The sequence below is a fragment of the Lagenorhynchus albirostris genome, chromosome 3 (assembly GCF_949774975.1).
Source record: "Lagenorhynchus albirostris chromosome 3, mLagAlb1.1, whole genome shotgun sequence".
Lineage (NCBI taxonomy): Eukaryota > Metazoa > Chordata > Mammalia > Artiodactyla > Delphinidae > Lagenorhynchus > Lagenorhynchus albirostris.
Genome location: NC_083097.1, coordinates 166,794,121 through 166,813,231, shown reverse-complemented (window position 1 = coordinate 166,813,231; position 19,111 = coordinate 166,794,121). Strand labels below are relative to the sequence as shown.

Sequence of the window (19,111 nt, the reverse complement as noted above, 5' to 3'; positions counted from 1 at the left end):
TTTCCCTCTTCAGGGAACATCTCTGAGGGAGGGACCCGGTCATCCCCACTTCCCAGGCGGGGAAACTGAAGACAGAGCCAGGAAAGAACCAAGTGTTGGGTTTCGATCGCAGGTCTCGGAGCCCAGAGCCCTCTTGGGCCCTCCCCTCCCAGTCCATGGGCCGGTGGGGCATCTCCACCCTCTCTCAAAGCCCCCCAAGTCCAGGCTCGGGTAGCTAGGCCCGGACGTGACCCCGAGCCGGTGGCCGGTCCCAGGCCGCACGTGGACGCTGGCGCCCACTCCCTGGAGGGCGTGCTGGACGAGGGGCCGTGTCAGCGTGGAGAGGCTCAGTGTGGCAGGTGGGGAGGCTGAGGGGCCTGGGCTGGGAGGGACCTGCATGGCTGTTCGGCGGCTGGGGGCATAAGGAAATGGTGGTGAGGCCAGCCCAGCCAATGGCCGTGGGGCTGGGGCCCTGTGCTCTGCTTAACACCCGGTTGAGTTATTAGCTGGGGTGGACAGAGGAGGAAAGCAAGGCTCCAAGCTTGGCTTTCAACCGTGTCCAGGCCCCCAAGAGAGGAGGAAGGGGAAGGAGGGACGGGCCACACACCAGGGAGGGGGTGCGTGAGGGCTGCGACCAGCCTGGCCCGCTCCTGCCGCCCCCGGGCCACCTGCAGCGCCCAGACCCCTGCCAGGACCTGATCCCACCCTCATCCGACCCTGCTCCCTAGGGTGGGGCCCCGAGAGCCCTAATTTATGGCCCGTCGAGGTATGCTGGAACATGCCGGGCCTTCCTTTCTGGCTTCCAGGAAGGACTGAGCCGGCTGTGCAGAGAGCCCAGGGCCAGGCCGTGCCAGCATCTGGAGCCGCCTAAATCGCCAGGCCCGACAGGCAGCAGCGGCCGAGGACCTCGGGTCCCTCTTCTCGTTGCCGTGGGTACCTGCCCTGAGGGCTCCCGGTGGCCTGTCACCCACCTGTCGGACGGGGACGAGGCTCCGGGGCCAGGCTGTCCAGGGCTCTCCGCTCCAACACCCAGGAATTTGGAAACGGGCCGTGCATGGGGCCTGGGCGTGTTTTCCACATGCTGTTGGCTTTGGGGGGAGGCCCAGAGAGGGGCCTGCAGGGGGGGCCGCAGGAAGGGCTGTGGGCAGCAGGGCCCAGTCCCGCCCCGCACGGGCTCCAGCCCGCCAAGAGAACAGGCCGAGGCCCGCAGACCCCTGCCCGACGCCTGCTCCCTCCTCCGGGGCCCAGCTGGCGCCGTCGGGCCGTCAGGCACAGACCCAGATGCCTTATCTCCTGCCGCTTCCTCACTCCTCCAGCATCCGCCCTGAGGCCCTCACCAGCGCTGGCCTGTCACCCAGCACTCCTCGGACAGGGCTGCACCCCAGAGAACAACGGAGCAGGGGAAACTCACACAGACATACACAGAATTTATTATTTTTAGACGAATTTCAACCTGCCTGAAGTTCCAGGAGGCGGCAGGGCTCACACCTTGGGCTCTGCAAACACCTTCCAGCCCTCCAGCTGGCCCATCTTGACCAGGGCGGCCGTCATGCCCATGTACGCACAGGCGGCAGCTCCAATCCCGTAGCTGTGGGCTGTGAGAGCGGGGAGGCTGGCGTCAGGCACGCACGCGGGCAGCTCACTCATGCCCACCCGGGGCGCCGGCAGTGACCGCGAGAGGACAGCCCCCACTCCAAGCTCGGGTGGCCGGGATGAGCCCCCAGGCCCCGTGCCTTTGAAGACACGTGGCGTGGAAACTGAGGCAGGGAGGAGGGAGGAGGGAGGCAGCAGTCCAGGCTGCTGGGTCCGGGGGCGGGAGGGGACGGATGGCGTGTTGGTCGGTCTCAGCTAGTGTCCTGGCTGAGCCTGCCCTGCGGTCCGGGAAGCGGAGAACACAAGACGCCTGTGGCCTGAGAACGGCCGCAGGAAGGGGGTCTGCCTGCTGGGTGCGGGGCTCACACCCCCATCGCAGGCTCAGGGGCGCTGGTCAAACCCAGACCCCAGCCAAGGTCTCGAAGCGAAGGCCAGGAGGGCGCGGGCCTTCTTCCTCAGCATCCTCCCTCTCTGCCCTGCTGGAACCGTCCACGGAGCACTCCCGGCCGGCTGGGCCCTAGGCCCAGCGGTTTATCTGAGTGTGGCTCTGCCCGCCGCGCACCCCTGCCCCGCCCAGGCGAGAAGAGCCGTCTGCTTCCTAGTCCAGGCGGCTCCACTGTGCAAGCCTGGCCTGGGGCCCGGCCCGCCTCCCACTAGGGAGGCATCCACTCCTGCTTCCCGGGTGCCCTCGGGCCACCTCATCCCCACTCGGAGACTCAGTTCCTGCATCTGTAAAGTGGGGATGGTGAGAGCGGCTCCCCTGCAGGGCCCTGGGTGCTGGGAGAGGGGCTGCAGCTCCAAGGCCAGCCCCACATGCTCCGTGCGTGCTCAGGGGCCGGCGGGGGAGACAGGCGGCGACCTCGTGTTCTCTGACAAGACGCAGCAGACAGAGGAGAGAGACGCGGCAGACAGGAGAGAGATACGAAGCGAGGGCGGGCGGGGGCCAGGATCACACACCCTGGATCGTATGTGGGGGGCTGGAACAGCGAGAGGGACCGCCGTGCTGACATCTGGGGGAAGGGTGTTCAGGCAGAGGGCACAGCCCATGCCGAGGCCCTGGGGCAGGACCGTGCCTGGTGTGCAGGGGGCACAGCAAGGAGGCCACGGGGCTGGAGCAGAGCGAGCGAGGCGGCGAGGGCAGGGAGGGGACGGGAACAGTCCACGCGCGGGGCCTCGGGGGGCCATGCCAAGTGTCACAGGCAGCCACAGGAGGGCGAGAGGGTGTGGCGAGGTGGGCGCGGGTAGCTGCCTGAGCAGCAACAGCTGAAACCACTGCTACGCTAGCTGGTGGCCAAGGTTCAAAAGTGCTGGGAGCTCTCAGGGCAACGGCCGGCTCTGCAGGTGGACGCGCGTTCTTCCTGCCCGCCGCCCCCACCAGGCCCAGGCCCAGGAGACAAGAGAGGGAGGAGGGGTGGCAGAGGTCAGGGGCACGGGCTCACTCACTGCGTGCTCCCAGGGCCAAGCCTCCGGCGCAGCCTCCGAGGAAGTAGTTGAGAGGGTCGTCAGGCTTCTCGCGGACCTGGGCGCTGATGCAGGAGGTGAGGCCGAATATGGCACCGATGGCAGCTGTAGGCGCGGAGGGGAGGGACGGGCCCTGAGTCTCAGTCAGGGGCCCAGACCAGCGCCGGGAGGGCCCGCGAAGGAGAAGCCCACGCGCCGGGCGGTCTCGCTCGCTCACCTGCGGTAAACGTGTACCGTCCTGTCCTCGCCACTCCCTCCAGGAAGGAGGCCGGGGTCTGGAGCGCCACGCTGTAGGCGGAGGCGATGAGGCCTGTGGGAAGAAAGGGCGGGGAGGTGAGTCAGACCCGGGCCCTGGCTGGGGGCTGGCCCCTCCCCATCCCACAGTGACCGCTCCCTTCATCCTCACAGCAGCCACCAAGGTGGCTCCTGGCGCCACTGCTTGGCCCGGGAGGGGCTGTTTCAGTCCCACAGTCGATGAGCTGGGGCCCAAACCCGGCTCCAAGGCCTGGGCTCTCGCCCGCCCCCTCCAGCCCCCAGGCCTCCCCCTACCAAGGCCTACAGAGTGCCACCTGCGTCCCCCTGCCCTTGCTGGCCCCCCGCAGGGCACCAGCCCAGCACACGGCCCCCGCAAGGATGGGCTTGGGCCTTGGCGGCTGCGCTGGCGCTCTGGCCCCGCTCCCCACTCCCACGACAGGCTGCATCCCCCCGCAGGGCCCAGGGTTCCTTAGCAGAGGCTCGGAGGCTCGCTCCGGGGCCACCAAGGCCTCTTCCTCGCCACCGCGGGCCCGTCCCTCGGCCCTGGCTGGCTCAGCCTCGCCACTCTCATCAGCTCTTACATCTCTGCCGCCGCCCCGGCTGCCCTGCCCCTGACGTTGGCTTTTACGTGTGAGGGGCCCTGGTGGGGGCCAGGCCTGGAGCCAAGTGCCAGGTGGGCGGCCAGGCCTGAGGTCCTAGCCTGGGGCATCCTGAGGGAACGCTGACCTGGGCCGTGTGTGGGTCTGGGGTAAGACTGGGGCAGCCTCGGGCAGCCTCCCCAGCCAGACCCTCTTCAGTGGACATTAGACCAAAGGCAAGCTGGCTGGCTCCAACACGGGGCTCCCCACCCTCCAGCTGACCCTGCTCGGGGCAGACAATGCACCCCTCCTCTCCCGACAGACCACCAGGGTGAGCAGGCTGCCAGCACAGAACTCCTGGGGCCAGCCCACCCCAGACAAAACACAACTGCCACCTGCCAGGCGGCAAGGGCACCCACCACCCCATTCACCCTCCTCGGGGCCCAATGGGCTCAGTCCCCTCTGATCCGTCGCTTCGTGGGCAGGGCGGGGGGTGTCCTCAGACAGGCAGAGCGACTTGCCTGATGCCACCCAGCAGAGCTGCCTGGAAGCCAGAAGGGTCTAAGCCAAAGGCCAAGCGCCACCTTCACCGATGCCCCAGGGATGTGGGCCCCGCCAGGTCCCCAAGCCTGCAGCTTCTGGAGACCTCACAGCTTGCGTGCAGCCCTCACGTGACCTTCCTGGCTGAGCAGTGTTCCCCCCCAGCCCTGGCTGGGGTTCAGCTCACAAGAGCTGTGGGGAACTTTTCACACTGCACAGCAGGGGTAACCTTGAGAGCAACCCCGAGGCCAAGAGGGCCACCCCACTTCCCAGACAGGGAAACTGAGCCCCAGGGACGACAGGAAAAGAGCACACACACAGAAGGCTCCCTCACGCAAGGCGCCCACCTGAGGACTCCCCAGATCAAATCCCTCCTAATCTCATGATGAACCCTAGGGTCCCTGCTCCCCTCAGAGCGGCTGAAGGCTGGGAAGGGGGGAGGGGACCAGAGTCTGGGGTTCCCCCAAGCCTGCACGGCCCGCCCTGGCCCAACAAACCCCCTTCTTCAGTCATTCTCTCACACGTCCCCACCCCCAAACCCCACCTTGTAAAGAGGCTGAATCAGAGGGGGCTCCCCATCCTGCCTGGGACCTGGGGAGGCACGATCTCCAGAGCTGGGCCAGGAAGCAGGAGTTATGACCCTCTGCAGAAGAACCACTGACAAGATTCAGTGACGGTCCCCAAACCCAGTCAGGCAGTGAGTCCTGGCGGGGGAACCTGATTGACCCCACCCCCATTTGCCTGCGGTCCTGCCTGAGGGACACCCAGTTCACAGGCCACGTGGGACACAGAGTGCCCCACAATCCCAAGACCCCTCAGAAGTCCTTTACCTGGGAGCGGATGACCTGGAAGGTGCCGGACTATCCCAGGGTCAAGGACTGGCCCCCTCCCCCCAGCAATCCTTCAGTAGGTGATGAGCCAGCCCGCGTCCCCGGGAGCCCACCTAACTCCTCAGACGCTGCAGCCGCCCTCCCCAGCACTCGAGAGTCTCGACTGACTCGGCCCTTCCACAGGCTCCCGTCACCCCCTCAAAAGGCCCCTCCCCAGGCCCTCCGCCTGCTCCTAGCCTCCTGAAGTGACCGTCTTGACACGGTGCACATTCATTCATTCACAATCTGTAACTGTGGGCCCACATACATTCATTCACTCGTTTATTGTGTACCTTCCCTCACTCATTAATTCATTCACAAGTCACTCATTCATTCATCCTAGTTACTGTGGGCCTTCCTTCTCTCATTCATTCACAGTCATTCATTCACTCACGAAGTCACTCATTCGTTCACTCCTAGTTACTGCCCTGTCTTCCTTCCTTCCTTCCCTCACTCATTTGTTCCTCCAGTTATTGCGTTCCCACGGGGTGCTGGGCTGGGCTAGAGCCCGGCTCCCTGCCCTACAGGGGCTCGCCATCCCAGGGAAGCCAAGTGTGAAACGAGTTCCCTGGGTGGAGGGCTGAGGGGCGGCAGGGATGGAAGGAGCGGGGAGGTGAGGGAGGATCCAGGAGCACGTTTAATCAGGTCCTGAGTGTTGAGTGGAGTTGGTCAGTGAGAAAATGCGGGCGGGCAAAGTGAGTGACACACGCACACAGCAACGCCCTCGAAGACCCCCGGGTCCCCTGTAGGGCTCCTGGAAGCCAGCGACCACCCCCAAAACTGAGTCTCTCCACGACCACCCGACATAGCGCCTCTGTCAAAGGTTTCCACCCGCACCCCCTCAAACACCCTCCAACAAGCCCCCTCCAGGCTCTGTTCAAGCAGATGCCACAAAACCCATCCCCTGGGGCTCCCCCTTCAGCCTTCCTGAAGACCCTTCAGGAGGACCCTGGAGCCGCATTCCTTGCCCCAGTCACCCCCAGGAGCAGACCGGGATTTGCAGCCCGGCTCCCAAAGACACCGGGGCAGTTCATCCACCTCTCTAACCTTCAGTTTCCGCCTCTGAGAAATGAAAATGATAACGGTGCTTCTTATTAAATATGCAGAAAATGGTAGCGTTGACTAGGTCCTAATGCAGAGCCTCCCAGTGCAGACTTAAATTCTGCCAGGCCCTGTTGCAGGAGCTGGAGATACAGAGGTGGCCCCCAAACCCATCATACCTATGTCTCAGACTGAGATTGGGAAAGAGACTAGAAGAAGCTAGACTCCAGGGTCTCCCCTGCAGAGGATTGCCAGGGCTGTGCATCCCCTCAGATTCCCCCAAGGCTACCCTTATGGTAGCTGCTGACTCACTTCATTTATCATCTCCGCAGCGCCCCTAAGACCCCTCTGATGGCCCCCAATAAAAGTTTCAGATGTCTCTGACCACCCAGTTCTCCTGGATCCTACAAAGACCTCATCCCACTCCAGAACCTTCTCAAACTTCTGCCTTCACACACCTCAATAATAACCCACGATCCTCCCAAACTATCCCAAAGACACCAGTTGGAAAGTCTCAGAACCCTCCAGCTTCTCTGACACCGATAATGGCCCCGTCCCACTCCACCACTTCCCACTCCATCACTTTCCCAGAGCCTGGTGAGCGTTTCAATAATAACCTCAAAATGCCAGCACCCAGGGATTTTGACGACCCCAGTGACCAGCTTGTCACATGTACCACGACCTTCCAGGGCCCTCCAACCCTGCCACACCCATCCCCCCACAACGTCTATCTCACACCAGCGGTCCCCATGGCCGGCTCAGACACCCCGACGATGGTCACGTACCACTCCGCGAGATTCCCAGTCCCCATAGGACCCCCTCGGACTGCTCCCAGTGACCCTATGACCTCTCTGCGCCCTGTGAGTTAGTCCGACACCCCCACAAAGTCTACCTTGTACGAGAGCCCCCGAGCGTCCCAAGGCCGCCCCAGACACCCCGACGATGACCACTGCCACCCCGCGAGATCCGCTGCCCCTCCAGGACGCCCTCGGACAGCCCCCAGTGACCCCACGGCCTCCCTGCGCCCTCCGCCCTGGGGACCCGACCAGCGCTCACCAGTGGCACCACCGATACTGGTGGTGGCGTAGGCCTTGTGGTGGCACTCGGTACCTTCGGGGATGTCCCAGTACTGATGAAGAAGCGTCTTAGCCATGACGGAACACCCCGGGCCCCGCACCGCAAGACCCCACGGCTCCCAGCGCCCAAGGGCGGACGCCGCTGACTCTCGCGAGACTTGCTGGGCGGCGCGCTCAGCCTCTCTTGCGGGCGAGACGGCAACAAGCGAGCAACTTTATTGAGCGCCGCGGAGGTGGACACGGGTCGAGCTCAAGCGCTTGGAATCGGGACTGGCGTAGAGGAAGAGCGCGTGCAGCCCTGGCCGACTTCTGGAGGGGGAAACTGAGGCCGACCAGGATCAGTGAAGGCAGATGTCGCTAGTTCAGCTCAGAAGGTCGTGGGTCAGGAGTGGTTTGACTCCCGGAGGTGGGGCCTAACTAGGGGCGGGACTATCAAAGGTACTAGGCCTATCCACAGGCACAGACGAGACCGCGGGGCCGTACTCCACTTGATAGGAGAGAGACGTCATTATGGGGCGGGACGTGGCGGGATGTGGCCACTCCCAGCGCCCGAATCTGTGGGGAGGCTTGGTTACGCCCAGTGGCCAGTCTTAACCCAGAGTCTGAACAGCGTGCGACTATTTGGGGGCGTGGTCAGGCTCAGGGGCTTAACGAGAAAGTGTCCAATCCCAGTGCTCGGATTCTTAGCACGATGTGGTCTGTGCCTAGTTTGTGGCTAGTCCAACCCCTGGGCGGGATGAAGAATGCTCTAGGCTTGGGGCGTGGCCAGAGCCCAAACATAACCTGAAGGCTTGTGGGCCTGACCAACCCGGCGTTAGCTTCTAAGTGGGGGGGGGGGGGGGGGTTGGTCCTGTCTCGAGGGAATGACCAATCCTGCTGCCAGAGCCCGAACTGGGATGCCACCAGAGGACAAGGCCAACCTGGGGGCGTGGTTTGTTAAGACCTTGGCCAATCTTGGAGTTAGGCCCGGCTCAGGGGTGGAGTTTCGAGTTGCCGGAACCAGCAAGGGTGTTCGAGTTTGAGGAGGGCGAGACCCAGCCCTGGAGGCGGAGCCTAGCAGTGATCGCGGCCAATCACGCCGAATCCCTGAACGGACCGCTGGGGGCGTGGCCCCGTGGGCGCGGCCAGGACCGGTTCCGGGCCGCCCGTGGGCGTGGCCGGGCCTGGATCGCGGCGGGGCCATGTCAGCGCCGCCGCCCTTGCAGATCCGCGAGGCGAACGCACACCTGGCTGCGGTACACCGGCGCGCGGCGGAGCTGGAGGCGCGGCTGGACGCGGCCGAGCGCACGGTGCGCACCCAGGCCGAGCGCCTGGCCCGCCACGACCAGCAGCTGCGCGCCGCCCTAGACGAGCTGGGCCGCGCCAAGGACCGGTGAGGCTCGGGGCCGGCCACATGGACTTCTCGGAGGAGGTGGGCGGAGGCAGAGCCGAGACTGGAAAGGAGGACCGGCAGGGGAAATCGTGTGCATTCACGTGGAGCCGGACTACTGGTGGGATTGGAAAAACAAACACCAAAATACTTGACTTAGTTTTCACTATGTAAAGTTGAGAGGTGTCATACAAGTGTGGGTATCTAACTTAAACAGGGTCCATTTTACCACTAGGCAAAATCGGCTGGTCCTGAGTGGTGCAGGGACCACCAGCCGCCTGATGTAGGTACTGGAGCCATGGCAGGTTCTTGAGGAGGGGAGGATGGGATGATATCAGCAGTTTTGAAGAGTCCCTCTAGCTGAGGGTTGAAAGGGATGAGACAAGTGCCCAGGGAGGAAGGTGGTGCTGAGGACCGGGTGGGAAAAAATTCAGAGCTGGTTGGATTCATTACTTCATCTTTACTGAGCATCTACTATGGGCCAGGCACTGTGCTGGGTATTAGGGCACATCAGTAAGACCTATGCAGCCCTGCCCTCAAGCAGACACATTGTTAGGCAGTTCCAATATGGGGTGATTGGGTGTGTGTGATGGAGGGCCACACGGCTCTGAGGGGGCCCAGAGGGAAGGCTTCCTGGAGGGGGAGCCATCTAAGCTGAACAACAAATAGGAAAAGAGGTAGGGGACAAGGGAACTGCAGGAAGAGCTACAGGGATGGATGAGAGAGTGTGTTAGTCTGCTGAGGTTGCCGTTAAAGAATACCACAGACTGGGTGGCTTAAACAACAGCAAATCATTTCTCACAGTTCTGCAGGCTGGGAAATCCAAGATCAAGGTACTGACAGATGCAGTTCCTTGTGAGGGTCCTCTTCCTGGCTTGCAGATGGTCATCTTCTCACTGTGTCCTCACGTGGCACAGAGAGAGGGCAAGCTCTCTGGTGTGTCTCTTACAAGGAAACCCTCATGACCTCATCTAAACTTACCTCTCAAGGCCCCATCTCCAAGTACTATCACATTGTGGCATAGGGATTCAATATATGAATTCGGGGGAGGGACACAGACATTCAGTCCATAATAGGGGGACTTTATCCTGACAGGGATGGAGGTCGGGAGCAGGGGAAGAGAACCTCTGGCTCCCCCGTGCCATAACTGCCCCGTGTTGCCTTCCTGCCAGTGAGATTGCCGCTCTCCAGGAGCAGCTGTTGACCTCCGAGGCTACTGTCCAGAGTCTGCAGGCTGCCGTGTGCCGGAGGGACAAGCTCATCAGGCAGCTGCAGCCCCGGGCTGAACTGCTGCAGGACATCTGCCGCCGCCGGCCACCCCTGGCTGGGCTGATGGCCACCCTGGCTGAGGCTGAGCGCCTGGGGCCCTTGCCGGCCAGTGTCCCCAGTCACCCACTCCCTGGTGGGCCCAGCTCACACCTTGCCAACAGTACTGGGGAGGAAGAGGACAGGGACCACCTCCAGCCTGCTGTGTTTGGGACCACTGTGTGAGTGCCAGAGTAGATTCCAGAATGGAGAAAGAGGACCCCTACGGGGACTTTTTCCACTGCTGTGGGTGTGCTTGGGGGTCACCAGTGCCCCAGAGAGGACCCCGTGGCAGAGCCATAATCCTGTCCAAACGTCAGAACCTGCTAAAGAGTCATAGGTTTCAAATGGGCGGCCTACAGGAACAAATGCAGATGTTGAACCCGGAGAGAAGTGTTTGTTTTTTTAAAAACAAAACTTTGAATCCATCAATCACCCTTGTTGGAGAACTGGCAGTGCTGACACAAAAATCTGGATTTCTAGCTTCGGACTGGGCCGTGCCTGCCTGGATCTGAGTCCAGGGCACCCTCTTCAGTGAGTGTGCGTTTCAGGCCCCACATGTCTCTTAGGGCCAGATGTCTGGCCCCTGAAGCATCTGAGTCTGAGACCTCTCTTTTTCCGGTGGAGGCGGATGATTTGAGTTTCTCTCCCTTTTCCCCTTGCCCTGATTTTTGTTCGTCCCGAAGCATTCCCCATCCTAAAGCTTTTTCTTATTCTCATCTCAGTCCAGAATTGTGAGCCTCAACCCTCAGGCCATTTTGCATTGGTTATATGAAGACAAAGTTTTAATCCTAGATTTTTTCCCCCCAAACTCTATCCTTCCCTCAACGCAGGGAAGAGTGTGTGCGTGTGTGATGTGCTGAGATGTCTGCAGCCAGGCTTTGCTGCCCAGGCAAACTCGGGCACCCCATAAGCTTTTCTTGATAGCGTCCTGCCTCAGGGTCTTGACACTGGCTGTTCCCTCCGTCTAGAATGCACTTCCCCCAGCTGTCACATGACTAGCTCCTTGTCACTCAGGTCTTTGCTCAAACGTCACCTCCTCCCAGAGGCCTTCCCTGACCACCTTATTGGAAGTCATTCTTCTCCACTCCACCCCCACTGCCTCATTTGATTTTCTTTATGTAACTTCTTACCATCAGAGTGGAAGCTCCATGGGGGCAGGGTTTTTGTTCTCTGTCACCAGTGGCAGGCACACTCTGGGACCCCGGTAGGAACAGGATGGGTCTATGGGCCCTGAAGAGAGCCAGGGACCCCAGCACATCCCATGAGGCGCCCCGGCCAGTGTAGCTTTTGTAGCAGCAGCTGGCTCCTTTTTATATTCCTTAGAGAATCTATTTTTTCACTCCTTATTTCTATGCTGCCCTTCTTGGCCCAAGATATTCGGGGTGCTTTTTTTTTTAAAAATCAAAACAGGGAACCCTGTGCCCTTCTCTGCCCAGCCCAAGTGCCTGGCCTGGTACTATGGTAGCTTTTTACCGCCTCCTGACTCAGGGAATGGTCATACCAGGAACCATGGCGGGGCACAGCCCCTTTCAGCCCGGAAGGCTCAGCGTCCACCCTCAGCCCTCAGGATGGGGCCGCCTGGCGTCTCACAGTGACCCCTCCGTGTGGCAACAATGGCCCGGTTTTCTCCTTTGGACGAACAGGGGTTGGAGGGTGCTGTTTGTACGAGGCGAAGGCAGGCTGGCGCCTGTCAGAGCTCAAGAATAAACCAAATGATTTCATGGCATTGGTCCTTCCTCCTTTCTTCCTGGTGGGGGAGCTGGAGGGGGGCTGCTGTGCTGCTCCTGGTCCAGGGTGGGGCCCCGCTGGGTGCGGAGACACAAGTTACAGCCCCGGGAGCTTGTGCCAGGCACTCCACACACACGGTTGTGTCTCATCTCCTCAGACAACTATGCACACAGGCATCACCCCATTCTACAGCTGTGCAAAGCAAGGCTCAAGAGAGGTAAAGTGAAAAGGGCCTCTGGGTCGGAAGGGCCCTGGCCACTTCCAATTTTTTATTGTTGAAATTCTGATTCTCTTAAAAATGTGGAGATGCCCAAACAGCGCTACAATAGTTGTGGTTACATTCTACATTTTTCTATATATATAAAAAAAAAATCCAACATTTGTAACCCTCATAAAAATACACAATGGAGTATTTCTTTGCCTATGTAAAGAATTTTGGACTGCAGCAAGCCACAAGAATTTCTGCAGCAGAGTGCCACTGCAGTTTCTCATAAAACTGATGGTGTTGCAATCAGCTGTAGCTTGAATCGCAGCGCCGGGTGGCTTGTGATCCACGGCTTGGCTTCTGACTGTGGCAGCAACTTTCGACAATACCACTGTGCTGTGTGCAACTGCAAGCTTTGAAAAGCTTCTGATGATCTCTGGGTCTCTGCGGGTGGTGGCGTCCCCAAACGGGGGCCCACGTTTTTAGTCCTGGGAAATCCATTATCATTTTCAATCCTGACTGTTGGTGTAACGCTCTCGGTTGGCAAGATGTCCAAAGTCTCGACAGAAGGCATTCAGTGAATGGCAGCCTTGGTTCCTCTTGGATTACGGATGTCAGGGGTCAGGGTCGCTTCTCCGGCCGGTACTGGAGCCCCTGGCTCAGCGGCTTGTCATGAATGAGCCAGCCCACCAAGTGATGTTTGAGACCTGGAAACCAACCACCAGGTGACCCATATTGACTGGCCCTAAGTAACTACCAGGAATTGCTTTGTTCAAGTCAACGTTGATGTCTGTAGGACCCAGCTGTGAGCACCACCTGCTGGACAGGGGCCTGGGTCACCTCGAGTCCTTTAAAATTGGATCCCTCAGCAGCTTTGGCTGCGGCCGTGTGAAAAGGGGCTGGTGGCTGGTGAAGCCCAGAGAAGGGAGGGGACCTGCTCCAGCTCACACAGGAATTGGGCCTTGCCTCCCTCCATCCAGGACACTGGTCCCCACAGGGCTGTGGCCCACCCTTCCTCCTTGTGGTTAGGAAGTGACCCCCTCCCCCCCACCACCACCTGGGCCTGGCTTTATCCCAGGACCTGGGCACTGCAGGGAGTAAGCGAGCAGGACAGCAGGTGGACAGCGGCGGCAGCAACAGCACTGCCCTGTGCCTCTCGGCCCACCATATGCCCCCACAGGGCCATGCTGAGGGCCATGAGGCTCTGGTGCCTAGAGAGTTACAGCTGGGGCCCCTCCCAGTCTCCAGGGTACCGTCCCTTAGCAACAGCCCGGCCCGGCAGGACACACTGCCAACGCTGGGCAGAGCAGGCAGAAGGCAGAAGGCAGGCGGAGCAGCTACCCGGACTCCAGGACAGACGAAGGCCAGGTGAGTGAGCGGGGGCACCCGGCCTGCAGCCTGGTTGCCGAGCGGGAGCCCCTCCAGATCTCTCTCCCATCCAGCAGCCCAGGGAGCCCTGACCCATCATGGATGCTGTGGACACCACCATGGAGAAGCTCCGGGCCCAGTGCCTGTCCCGAGGGGCCTCGGGCATCCAGGGTCTGGCCAGGTGAGCTGTCCCCTCACACCTCCCCAACCCCCCGGATCACTTTCCAACCACGCTCCCTGCCCCCCAGGTTTTTCCGCCGCATGGACCGGGACAGGAGCCGGTCCCTGGACGCAGGGGAGCTCCAGCGGGGCCTGGCCGAGCTGGGGCTGGTGCTGGACACAGCCGAGGCGCAGGGCGTGTGCAGGCGCTGGGACCGTGATGGCAGTGGGACGCTGGACCTGGAGGAGTTCCTGCGGGCACTGCGGGTGAGGCCGGGCGCTCGACCGCGCGTGAGTCCCTCCACCCTGTCGTCCGGGGGTGCCAAGTCCTTGTGGGCTTATCCACATCGGTGTGGGGACTCGGGGGACCTCCCGAGCTCCACCCCCCCAGTCACCACCTCCCCCCAGCCCCCCATGTCCCAGGTCCGGGAGGCAGTCATCACAGCCGCGTTCGCCAAGCTGGACCGCAGCGGGGACGGCGTGGTGACTGTGGATGACCTCCGGGGGGTGTACAGCGGCCGCGCCCACCCCAGGGTGCGGAGCGGGGAGTGGACGGAGGAGGAGGTGCTCCGCCGCTTCCTGGACAACTTTGACTCCTCCGAGAAGGACGGGCAGGTGGGTGCGCGGATACCACCCCCTCTGCCCACGCCTGCGGTCCCCCCTGACAGCCCATCTGCCCCCAGGTCACGCTGGCCGAGTTCCAGGACTACTACAGTGGCGTGAGCGCCTCTGTGGACACGGATGAGGAGTTTGTGGCCATGATGACCAGCGCCTGGCGGCTGTGAGCGGTGCACACCCACTCGGCTGGCACCATGCAGTGTAGGGCCCCACCCGGCACCCCTGGGTCAGGGCCCCTCTCACCTGGGCTTTGAGCTGAGCAGCCCCGGGGTGGGGGATGGAGGGGATTGTGGGAAGATTGAGGCCGCAGAACCGGCTGGACCAGGTCTCCAGGGACACGGCTTGGCCACCAGGTGTCAGTGGGACAAAGGTTCCAACGATGGGTCACTGGTTCAGGAGCCCAGGGAGTGAGACCCTCCATGCCCACGCCATGCCGACCCCAGGTCTCCTCCTGGGTCTGCTCAAGTGAACCCTGTCAGCACCCTCACCCCTCCCTCGTGACTCCCCCAGGAAGCCAGGCAGCGCCCGGGTGGGGAAGCAAACTGCTCTTCTGTGACGCAAGGCTCTGCACGGAGCGGCCAGTCTTGGAAGGCAGCCGAGCTTGGTCACCTGCCCAGGTGTGGAGTGCGGGGCAAGCCAGGCTGCTGAGGAACCGTTCCTGGCCAGGTTGCCTGGCTTCCTGAGGCCCCTGGGGCATGCGGGAGGCCAGAGTTTTAGTTAAAAGTTTTAATGTAGTTCCCAAATACATTTCATATGACAATCTTACATAAATGTTCCAAAACACATGGGCGTTATCTGGTTTTACTTGTCACTAGTTGGCTAAGGCTTAAAGCAGAGAAGTGTGACCGGATCTGCTGGGAGGGCCTTTGGTGTCGTCCCGTGGCTCAGGCGCGGACGCGGATGCGGGCTGCACGGGCCACCCTGAGGTGTGGGCGGCACAGCTCAGACGGGCCTCCCCCTCACCCTGTGAGGGCCCTGTGCACAGAGGCCTCCTCTGCGGGCCCCGCCAGGCGGGCGGCACCCAGCTGGCTCTTGGCCACGCTATGGGGTGGGGCGGGCAGAGGGCGCCGCTCCTGTGTGTGCTGCGAGCATGCGTTCTGCCCGTTGTCTGGAACCGGTCCGCTCGCTGCCCCCTCCTTGAAGGCCCTGCCAGGGTCCCCCTCTGCCTCTCACAGAGGCCCCCAGCCCTCGACGGTCTTGGGGGCAGAGATGTCCAGGGCTGGGCAAGGAAGGAATGGCCAACAGCAGGAAGCAGGTTTTGCACCTGGGTGCCTGATGACGGGTGACCCATGTTATGGGGACAGACAGGAGGATGGGGGGGAGCCCTCCCACGCCCTCCCACGCCAAGTGACCCTTTTCTAGATAGGCTCTCCAGGCCCAGGGCCCAACCCCTCCGCACCCCACGACTTCGCCTGGAGGAACCCCAGGTGGGGAGCACCCCCAGCATGGGGGCCGGGGCCACAGGGGGAACGAGGACGCAGCCCACGACGGAGCCGTGCCTGCTCAACACACAGAAGAGAAGCGCCTCGATCTAGGAAACCAAATACAAAGCCTTGGGGGGGGAAAGAAAAGGTCTAAAAATAAACCCCCCAAATCAGAACGTGGGAGCTGGGAGGTAAAGACAGTAGTAACAGAAGGTCCAGCAGGCCCAGCGTGACACTGTGTGGACAGACCCGGTGCCCGGGCAGGTGGAGGCGGGGAGAGCCGGCGACACGACGAGGGTGGGGTGAAGAAACGAGGGGTCCCAGTCCCAGTGAGAAGCCGTGACAAGTCTTAATGTGCCATTTCAATTCAAGGTGGGGAGGGAAGAAATGTTCTTTTTCGTTTTGCTCATCAATATGATGAGGTTCGTGTCCCAAACCACATTCAGGCAGTTCCCGAGTCTGCTTCTGAACGGGACGTGCGGATCCAGACTGTGGCCACCCAGCGGGGAGTGTGGTTCCCGAGCCCCGCGCCTCGACGCTGCCGGAGGGAGGGGCGGGCGGGCGGGCAGACAGACGGACAAAGCAGCAGGCTCGTGGGCAGCCGGCTCCCGGCGCTATGTGCTCCCGGCCGTCTGCCCGTCCCCTTCGTCGCCAGCGCCTGTGGGGAGCGGTGGCCTGGCCGTCAGGTGTCTGCCCTGGACACAGCCCCACCCCTTGGGTCAGCCCCGGGACCCCTGGCTCACCGCCTCCGGTGGCCCCCGACGGGGCCAGGACGTCGTCGTCGTCGCTGTCGTCCTCGTTGGACGGGGCCGCCCCAGGCTCGGGGGCCGGCGTCCTGGCCTCCTGCTCCTGCTCCACGTGGCTGCGCAGGGCCAGGATGCGGTGGTGCAGGGCCGCATACAGCTGGCCCGTGTCCTTGGAGCTGGCCTGGCGGAGGCAGAGGGGAGGGCCAGGTTACAAGGCCTCACGGGGAGACCCCTCCTCAGGTGACGTGGCCGCAGCCCCTGCCGTAATGGGATGTCCCAGCTCCCGGGCTGGACTGGGGAGGAGCCTGACCTCTCTCCTCGACAAACCCGGGGACAGCAGACCGAAGCTCCCCCAGGTCCAGGGCCTGTCCTCCCGAGGGGTCCACAGAGCCTGGGCCGGGCCAGCCTTCGGTGAGCCATCCCGACCCTGGAGGCCTCCTACTCTCCCCAGCCAGGCCCTCAGTGCAGGGCTCTGAGTGCTAGGCATGGGGCTGCCCTGCCCTCGTCCGGGGGCTGTTTGGACAGCTTTGTTCCCCGAGAGGCCGGGGGCAGCCCAGCCCGTCCCTGGGGCTGCTCACCGAGATCAGGAAGACCTTCACGCCCTGGTCCTCCGTGTCCATGGCTGTGATGCGGATGCTCTTCTCACTGGCCTTGTCCATCTGCATCTGGGCCCACAGCTTGGTGTTGAGGATCAGCCGCAGGCTGCCCTGGGTCCGCATCACTGCAACCAACGAGGCCATCAGCTCTGCCCCCCACCCCTTGACGAAGCCGCTACGAGAACAGACACAATCTGCAGGAAAGCCAACACCCCCAGGGTGAAATCCCACAATCCCCCCAAGGTCCACGAAAGCCTCCTGTCTGCTGAGCGGCAGCCCTGGCAACCCCCCACCCCTGGCGGCACATCCAGTGGGTGGAGCTGGTGCCAGGACGGCGGCTCCCCTGGGGAAGGGGCTGGTCAGGCGGCAGCAGGAGGCGGAGGTGGGTCTGCACACTGGGGACACGCCACACGAAGTCTACGCCCCCTGACTCTCGCCACCCACAGGCCAAGGCGCAGCTCCTGCCCCATGAAAAGGAGCTAACTGCTTAGAGGAAGCGTCAGGGCTGACCGCTGCTCAGAGCTTTCATCAGGAGGGAGACAAAGGTAGACTGAGGGCAGCACACAGTGGAGAAGAACAGGGGACAGGCCTCTCCTCTCTGGAAATGTGTGTGAGACCACGAGTTCCACCCACAGCGGGCCCAAGGCCAATGTCGTCCTGCTCAATTTGTCCGAGCCTACCCACCCTGCCCGAGCCCCAACCCCATGGACACAGGTGAGCCCTGGCCTTCCTGCCAGCCCGGCCCTCCCCACTGGAAAACCCGGAGCAGATTACAAGCGGTCACCCCAATCTGGGTGACCCTCACCCCCTCCAGCCCTCTGGGCCCGGCCTCACAGCCCAACCCACCCCCCGAGGTGGACTTGGAGGGAAGGAAGGTCAATGCCAAGGATCAAAGGCTGCGTGGGGTGAAAGGAGACGATGGCCGGGAAGGATCTCAACAAGGGAGGGGACAGTGCAATTACAACGAGGCTGGTCACAGGCTGATGACCCAGGGGCAGAGCCACGAGCCGCGGGGGCTCAAAATCCTGCGCCCTCTCTGTCCAGATACACTTGCACGTTTCCATTAGGGAAAATGAAAAAGAACAGTGCCTGAACAGAAGCCCAAGTGCATAAAAACAGTGCCGAAAAGACGCAGCATGAGCTACGCCTGGGCCAGGAATGGACGTTTCTGTAAAGACCGCAGGACAATTTTAACCGGGGAGGATTAAAACAACAAAACAAAACAAACAAAAAAATGAACACACACGTTTCACATATATACAAACATGCCCGCACACACATCCGTTCTGTAACAAGCGTACTTCCGGGAATAAGATTCACGTGTAGATGGCCCCAGTAGCATTACTTACAAGTCAAAAACAATTAGAAACAACCTACATGTCCGTCAGCAGGGAAATGGCTGAATACACTCACGGCCGATGGAATGTTAATTCATACAGAAGCTTTTCAAAAACAGTCATATTTTAGGGAAAATTTAACAACACAGGAACACGCCCACAAAACGGCAAGTGAAAAGAGCAAGAGACAAAGTCACCCCACTTCCTTAACAAAGATCCACAGAACAGGAATGGACCGCCAAGACAGTCTTGGCAGACAGAGATCTCCCTCTTTTTGTAAAGAGATTTTCGTTGATGTTTGATTTCTTTGTTTACTCACCACGAAACAACCGACACTTTATAAGAAAATACGTTTGAAAATGGCTAAATCCTTTCATCCACTTTCACGATCAGGAAGAGGAACATCACAGAAGGGCTGGCGGCTGGAGCCTCTGGGCCAGGCCGGGTCCCGCAGGCTGAGGGCCGGCTGTGGGTGCAGACAGGGAGCCCCGCCCCGCCGCGCCCCAGGCTCCTCCACAGAAACCTGGCCGAAGCTCACCTAGTCGGGACTGCAACGTCCCATCGTCAGTCGATGCCATGTCGTTGAGTCTGAGCAGTCCCCGGCCTCTCTCCACCCACGACTGCGAGGTCTTGTCAAAGACAAACAGCTTACACTGGATCTGGAACACAAGGTGGCCCTCTGGGTGAGCAGGGACCCTGGCCGGCAGACAGACCCCGGGAGCCTGCAGGGAACCCGCGATGAACCAGCAGGGTCAACGAACTATGGTCTGGGGGACACGTCTGGCCCTTGGCCACTTTTCTGTCCTGCCCTCGAACTAGAATGGACTTTACATCTTTAGAGGAGTATTAAAAAAAAATAAT

General features: G+C 61.4%; 4 protein-coding genes across 20 annotated transcripts in view; 2 read left to right on the top strand and 2 right to left on the bottom strand.

Moving 5' to 3' along the window:
• Positions 1–1,391: 1,391 nt before the first annotated feature.
• Positions 1,392–7,774, bottom strand: NDUFA11 (NADH:ubiquinone oxidoreductase subunit A11). Its single transcript, XM_060146723.1, has 4 exons — positions 7,373–7,774; positions 3,251–3,343; positions 3,016–3,138; positions 1,392–1,574 (listed from the first exon to the last, which is right to left on the bottom strand). Exons 1-4 carry the CDS (start codon positions 7,467–7,469, stop codon positions 1,462–1,464), a joined length of 426 nt encoding a protein of 141 aa, XP_060002706.1. The 5' UTR covers positions 7,470–7,774; the 3' UTR covers positions 1,392–1,461.
• Positions 7,775–8,543: 769 nt separating this feature from the next.
• VMAC (vimentin type intermediate filament associated coiled-coil protein) lies at positions 8,544–11,795 on the top strand. 3 transcript variants are annotated; one of them, XM_060146722.1, is made up of 2 exons: positions 8,544–8,764; positions 9,934–11,795. In XM_060146722.1, exons 1-2 carry the CDS (start codon positions 8,574–8,576, stop codon positions 10,250–10,252), a joined length of 510 nt encoding a protein of 169 aa, XP_060002705.1. In that variant the 5' UTR covers positions 8,544–8,573; the 3' UTR covers positions 10,253–11,795. The 3 variants fall into 3 exon arrangements, 1 of the variants encoding a protein (XP_060002705.1); XR_009539936.1 differs by having other exon boundaries at positions 8,621–8,882; positions 9,934–10,070; XR_009539937.1 differs by having other exon boundaries at positions 8,621–8,944; positions 9,934–10,023.
• A 236-nt stretch (positions 11,796–12,031) lies between these two features.
• RANBP3 (RAN binding protein 3) overlaps positions 12,032–19,111 on the bottom strand; it is a 57,005-nt gene continuing 49,925 nt past the window's right edge. For 7 of the 12 annotated variants that reach the window (XM_060145448.1, XM_060145444.1, XM_060145445.1 and 4 more), the window contains 4 exons: positions 18,789–18,909; positions 16,896–17,038; positions 16,315–16,498; positions 12,032–12,709 (listed from right to left, as the gene is read on the bottom strand). In XM_060145448.1, the coding sequence (XP_060001431.1) occupies positions 12,624–12,709; positions 16,315–16,498; positions 16,896–17,038; positions 18,789–18,909 (534 nt within the window). In that variant the 3' untranslated portion in view covers positions 12,032–12,623. Of the gene's footprint in view, positions 12,710–14,858; positions 16,230–16,314; positions 16,499–16,895; positions 17,039–18,788; positions 18,910–19,111 lie in introns of those variants that run through there. The other 5 variants (XM_060145446.1, XM_060145449.1, XM_060145447.1 and 2 more) reach the window with 1 other exon arrangement.
• On the top strand, positions 13,298–14,930 carry CAPS (calcyphosine). 4 transcript variants are annotated; one of them, XR_009539803.1, is made up of 5 exons: positions 13,298–13,370; positions 13,428–13,551; positions 13,619–13,796; positions 13,938–14,348; positions 14,658–14,930. XR_009539803.1 is itself a non-coding variant. In XM_060145457.1 (5 exons), exons 1-4 carry the CDS (start codon positions 13,469–13,471, stop codon positions 14,312–14,314), a joined length of 570 nt encoding a protein of 189 aa, XP_060001440.1. In that variant the 5' UTR covers positions 13,304–13,468; the 3' UTR covers positions 14,315–14,348; positions 14,658–14,930. The 4 variants fall into 4 exon arrangements, 1 of the variants encoding a protein (XP_060001440.1); XM_060145457.1 differs by having other exon boundaries at positions 13,304–13,551; positions 13,938–14,144; positions 14,213–14,348; XR_009539804.1 differs by having other exon boundaries at positions 13,326–13,370; positions 13,445–13,551.

What these genes read in the sequence shown, in the direction of transcription:
- NDUFA11 (XM_060146723.1), bottom strand. Translation starts at nt 7,469, where the DNA reads ATGGCTAAGACGCTTCTTCATCAGTACTGGGACATCCCCGAAGGTACC. An exon ending in ACGGTACACGTTTACCGCAG is followed by an intron (nt 3,139 to 3,250) that starts GTGAGCGAGCGA and finishes CCGCGCCTACAG; the next exon opens with CTGCCATCGGTGCCATATTC. An exon ending in CTTGGCCCTGGGAGCACGCA is followed by an intron (nt 1,575 to 3,015) that starts GTGAGTGAGCCC and finishes CCGCTCTCACAG; the next exon opens with CCCACAGCTACGGGATTGGA.
- VMAC (XM_060146722.1), top strand. Translation starts at nt 8,574, where the DNA reads ATGTCAGCGCCGCCGCCCTTGCAGATCCGCGAGGCGAACGCACACCTG. An exon ending in CTGGGCCGCGCCAAGGACCG is followed by an intron (nt 8,765 to 9,933) that starts GTGAGGCTCGGG and finishes CCTTCCTGCCAG; the next exon opens with TGAGATTGCCGCTCTCCAGG.
- CAPS (XM_060145457.1), top strand. Translation starts at nt 13,469, where the DNA reads ATGGATGCTGTGGACACCACCATGGAGAAGCTCCGGGCCCAGTGCCTG. An exon ending in GGCATCCAGGGTCTGGCCAG is followed by an intron (nt 13,552 to 13,618) that starts GTGAGCTGTCCC and finishes CCTGCCCCCCAG; the next exon opens with GTTTTTCCGCCGCATGGACC. An exon ending in AGTTCCTGCGGGCACTGCGG is followed by an intron (nt 13,797 to 13,937) that starts GTGAGGCCGGGC and finishes ACCTCCCCCCAG; the next exon opens with CCCCCCATGTCCCAGGTCCG.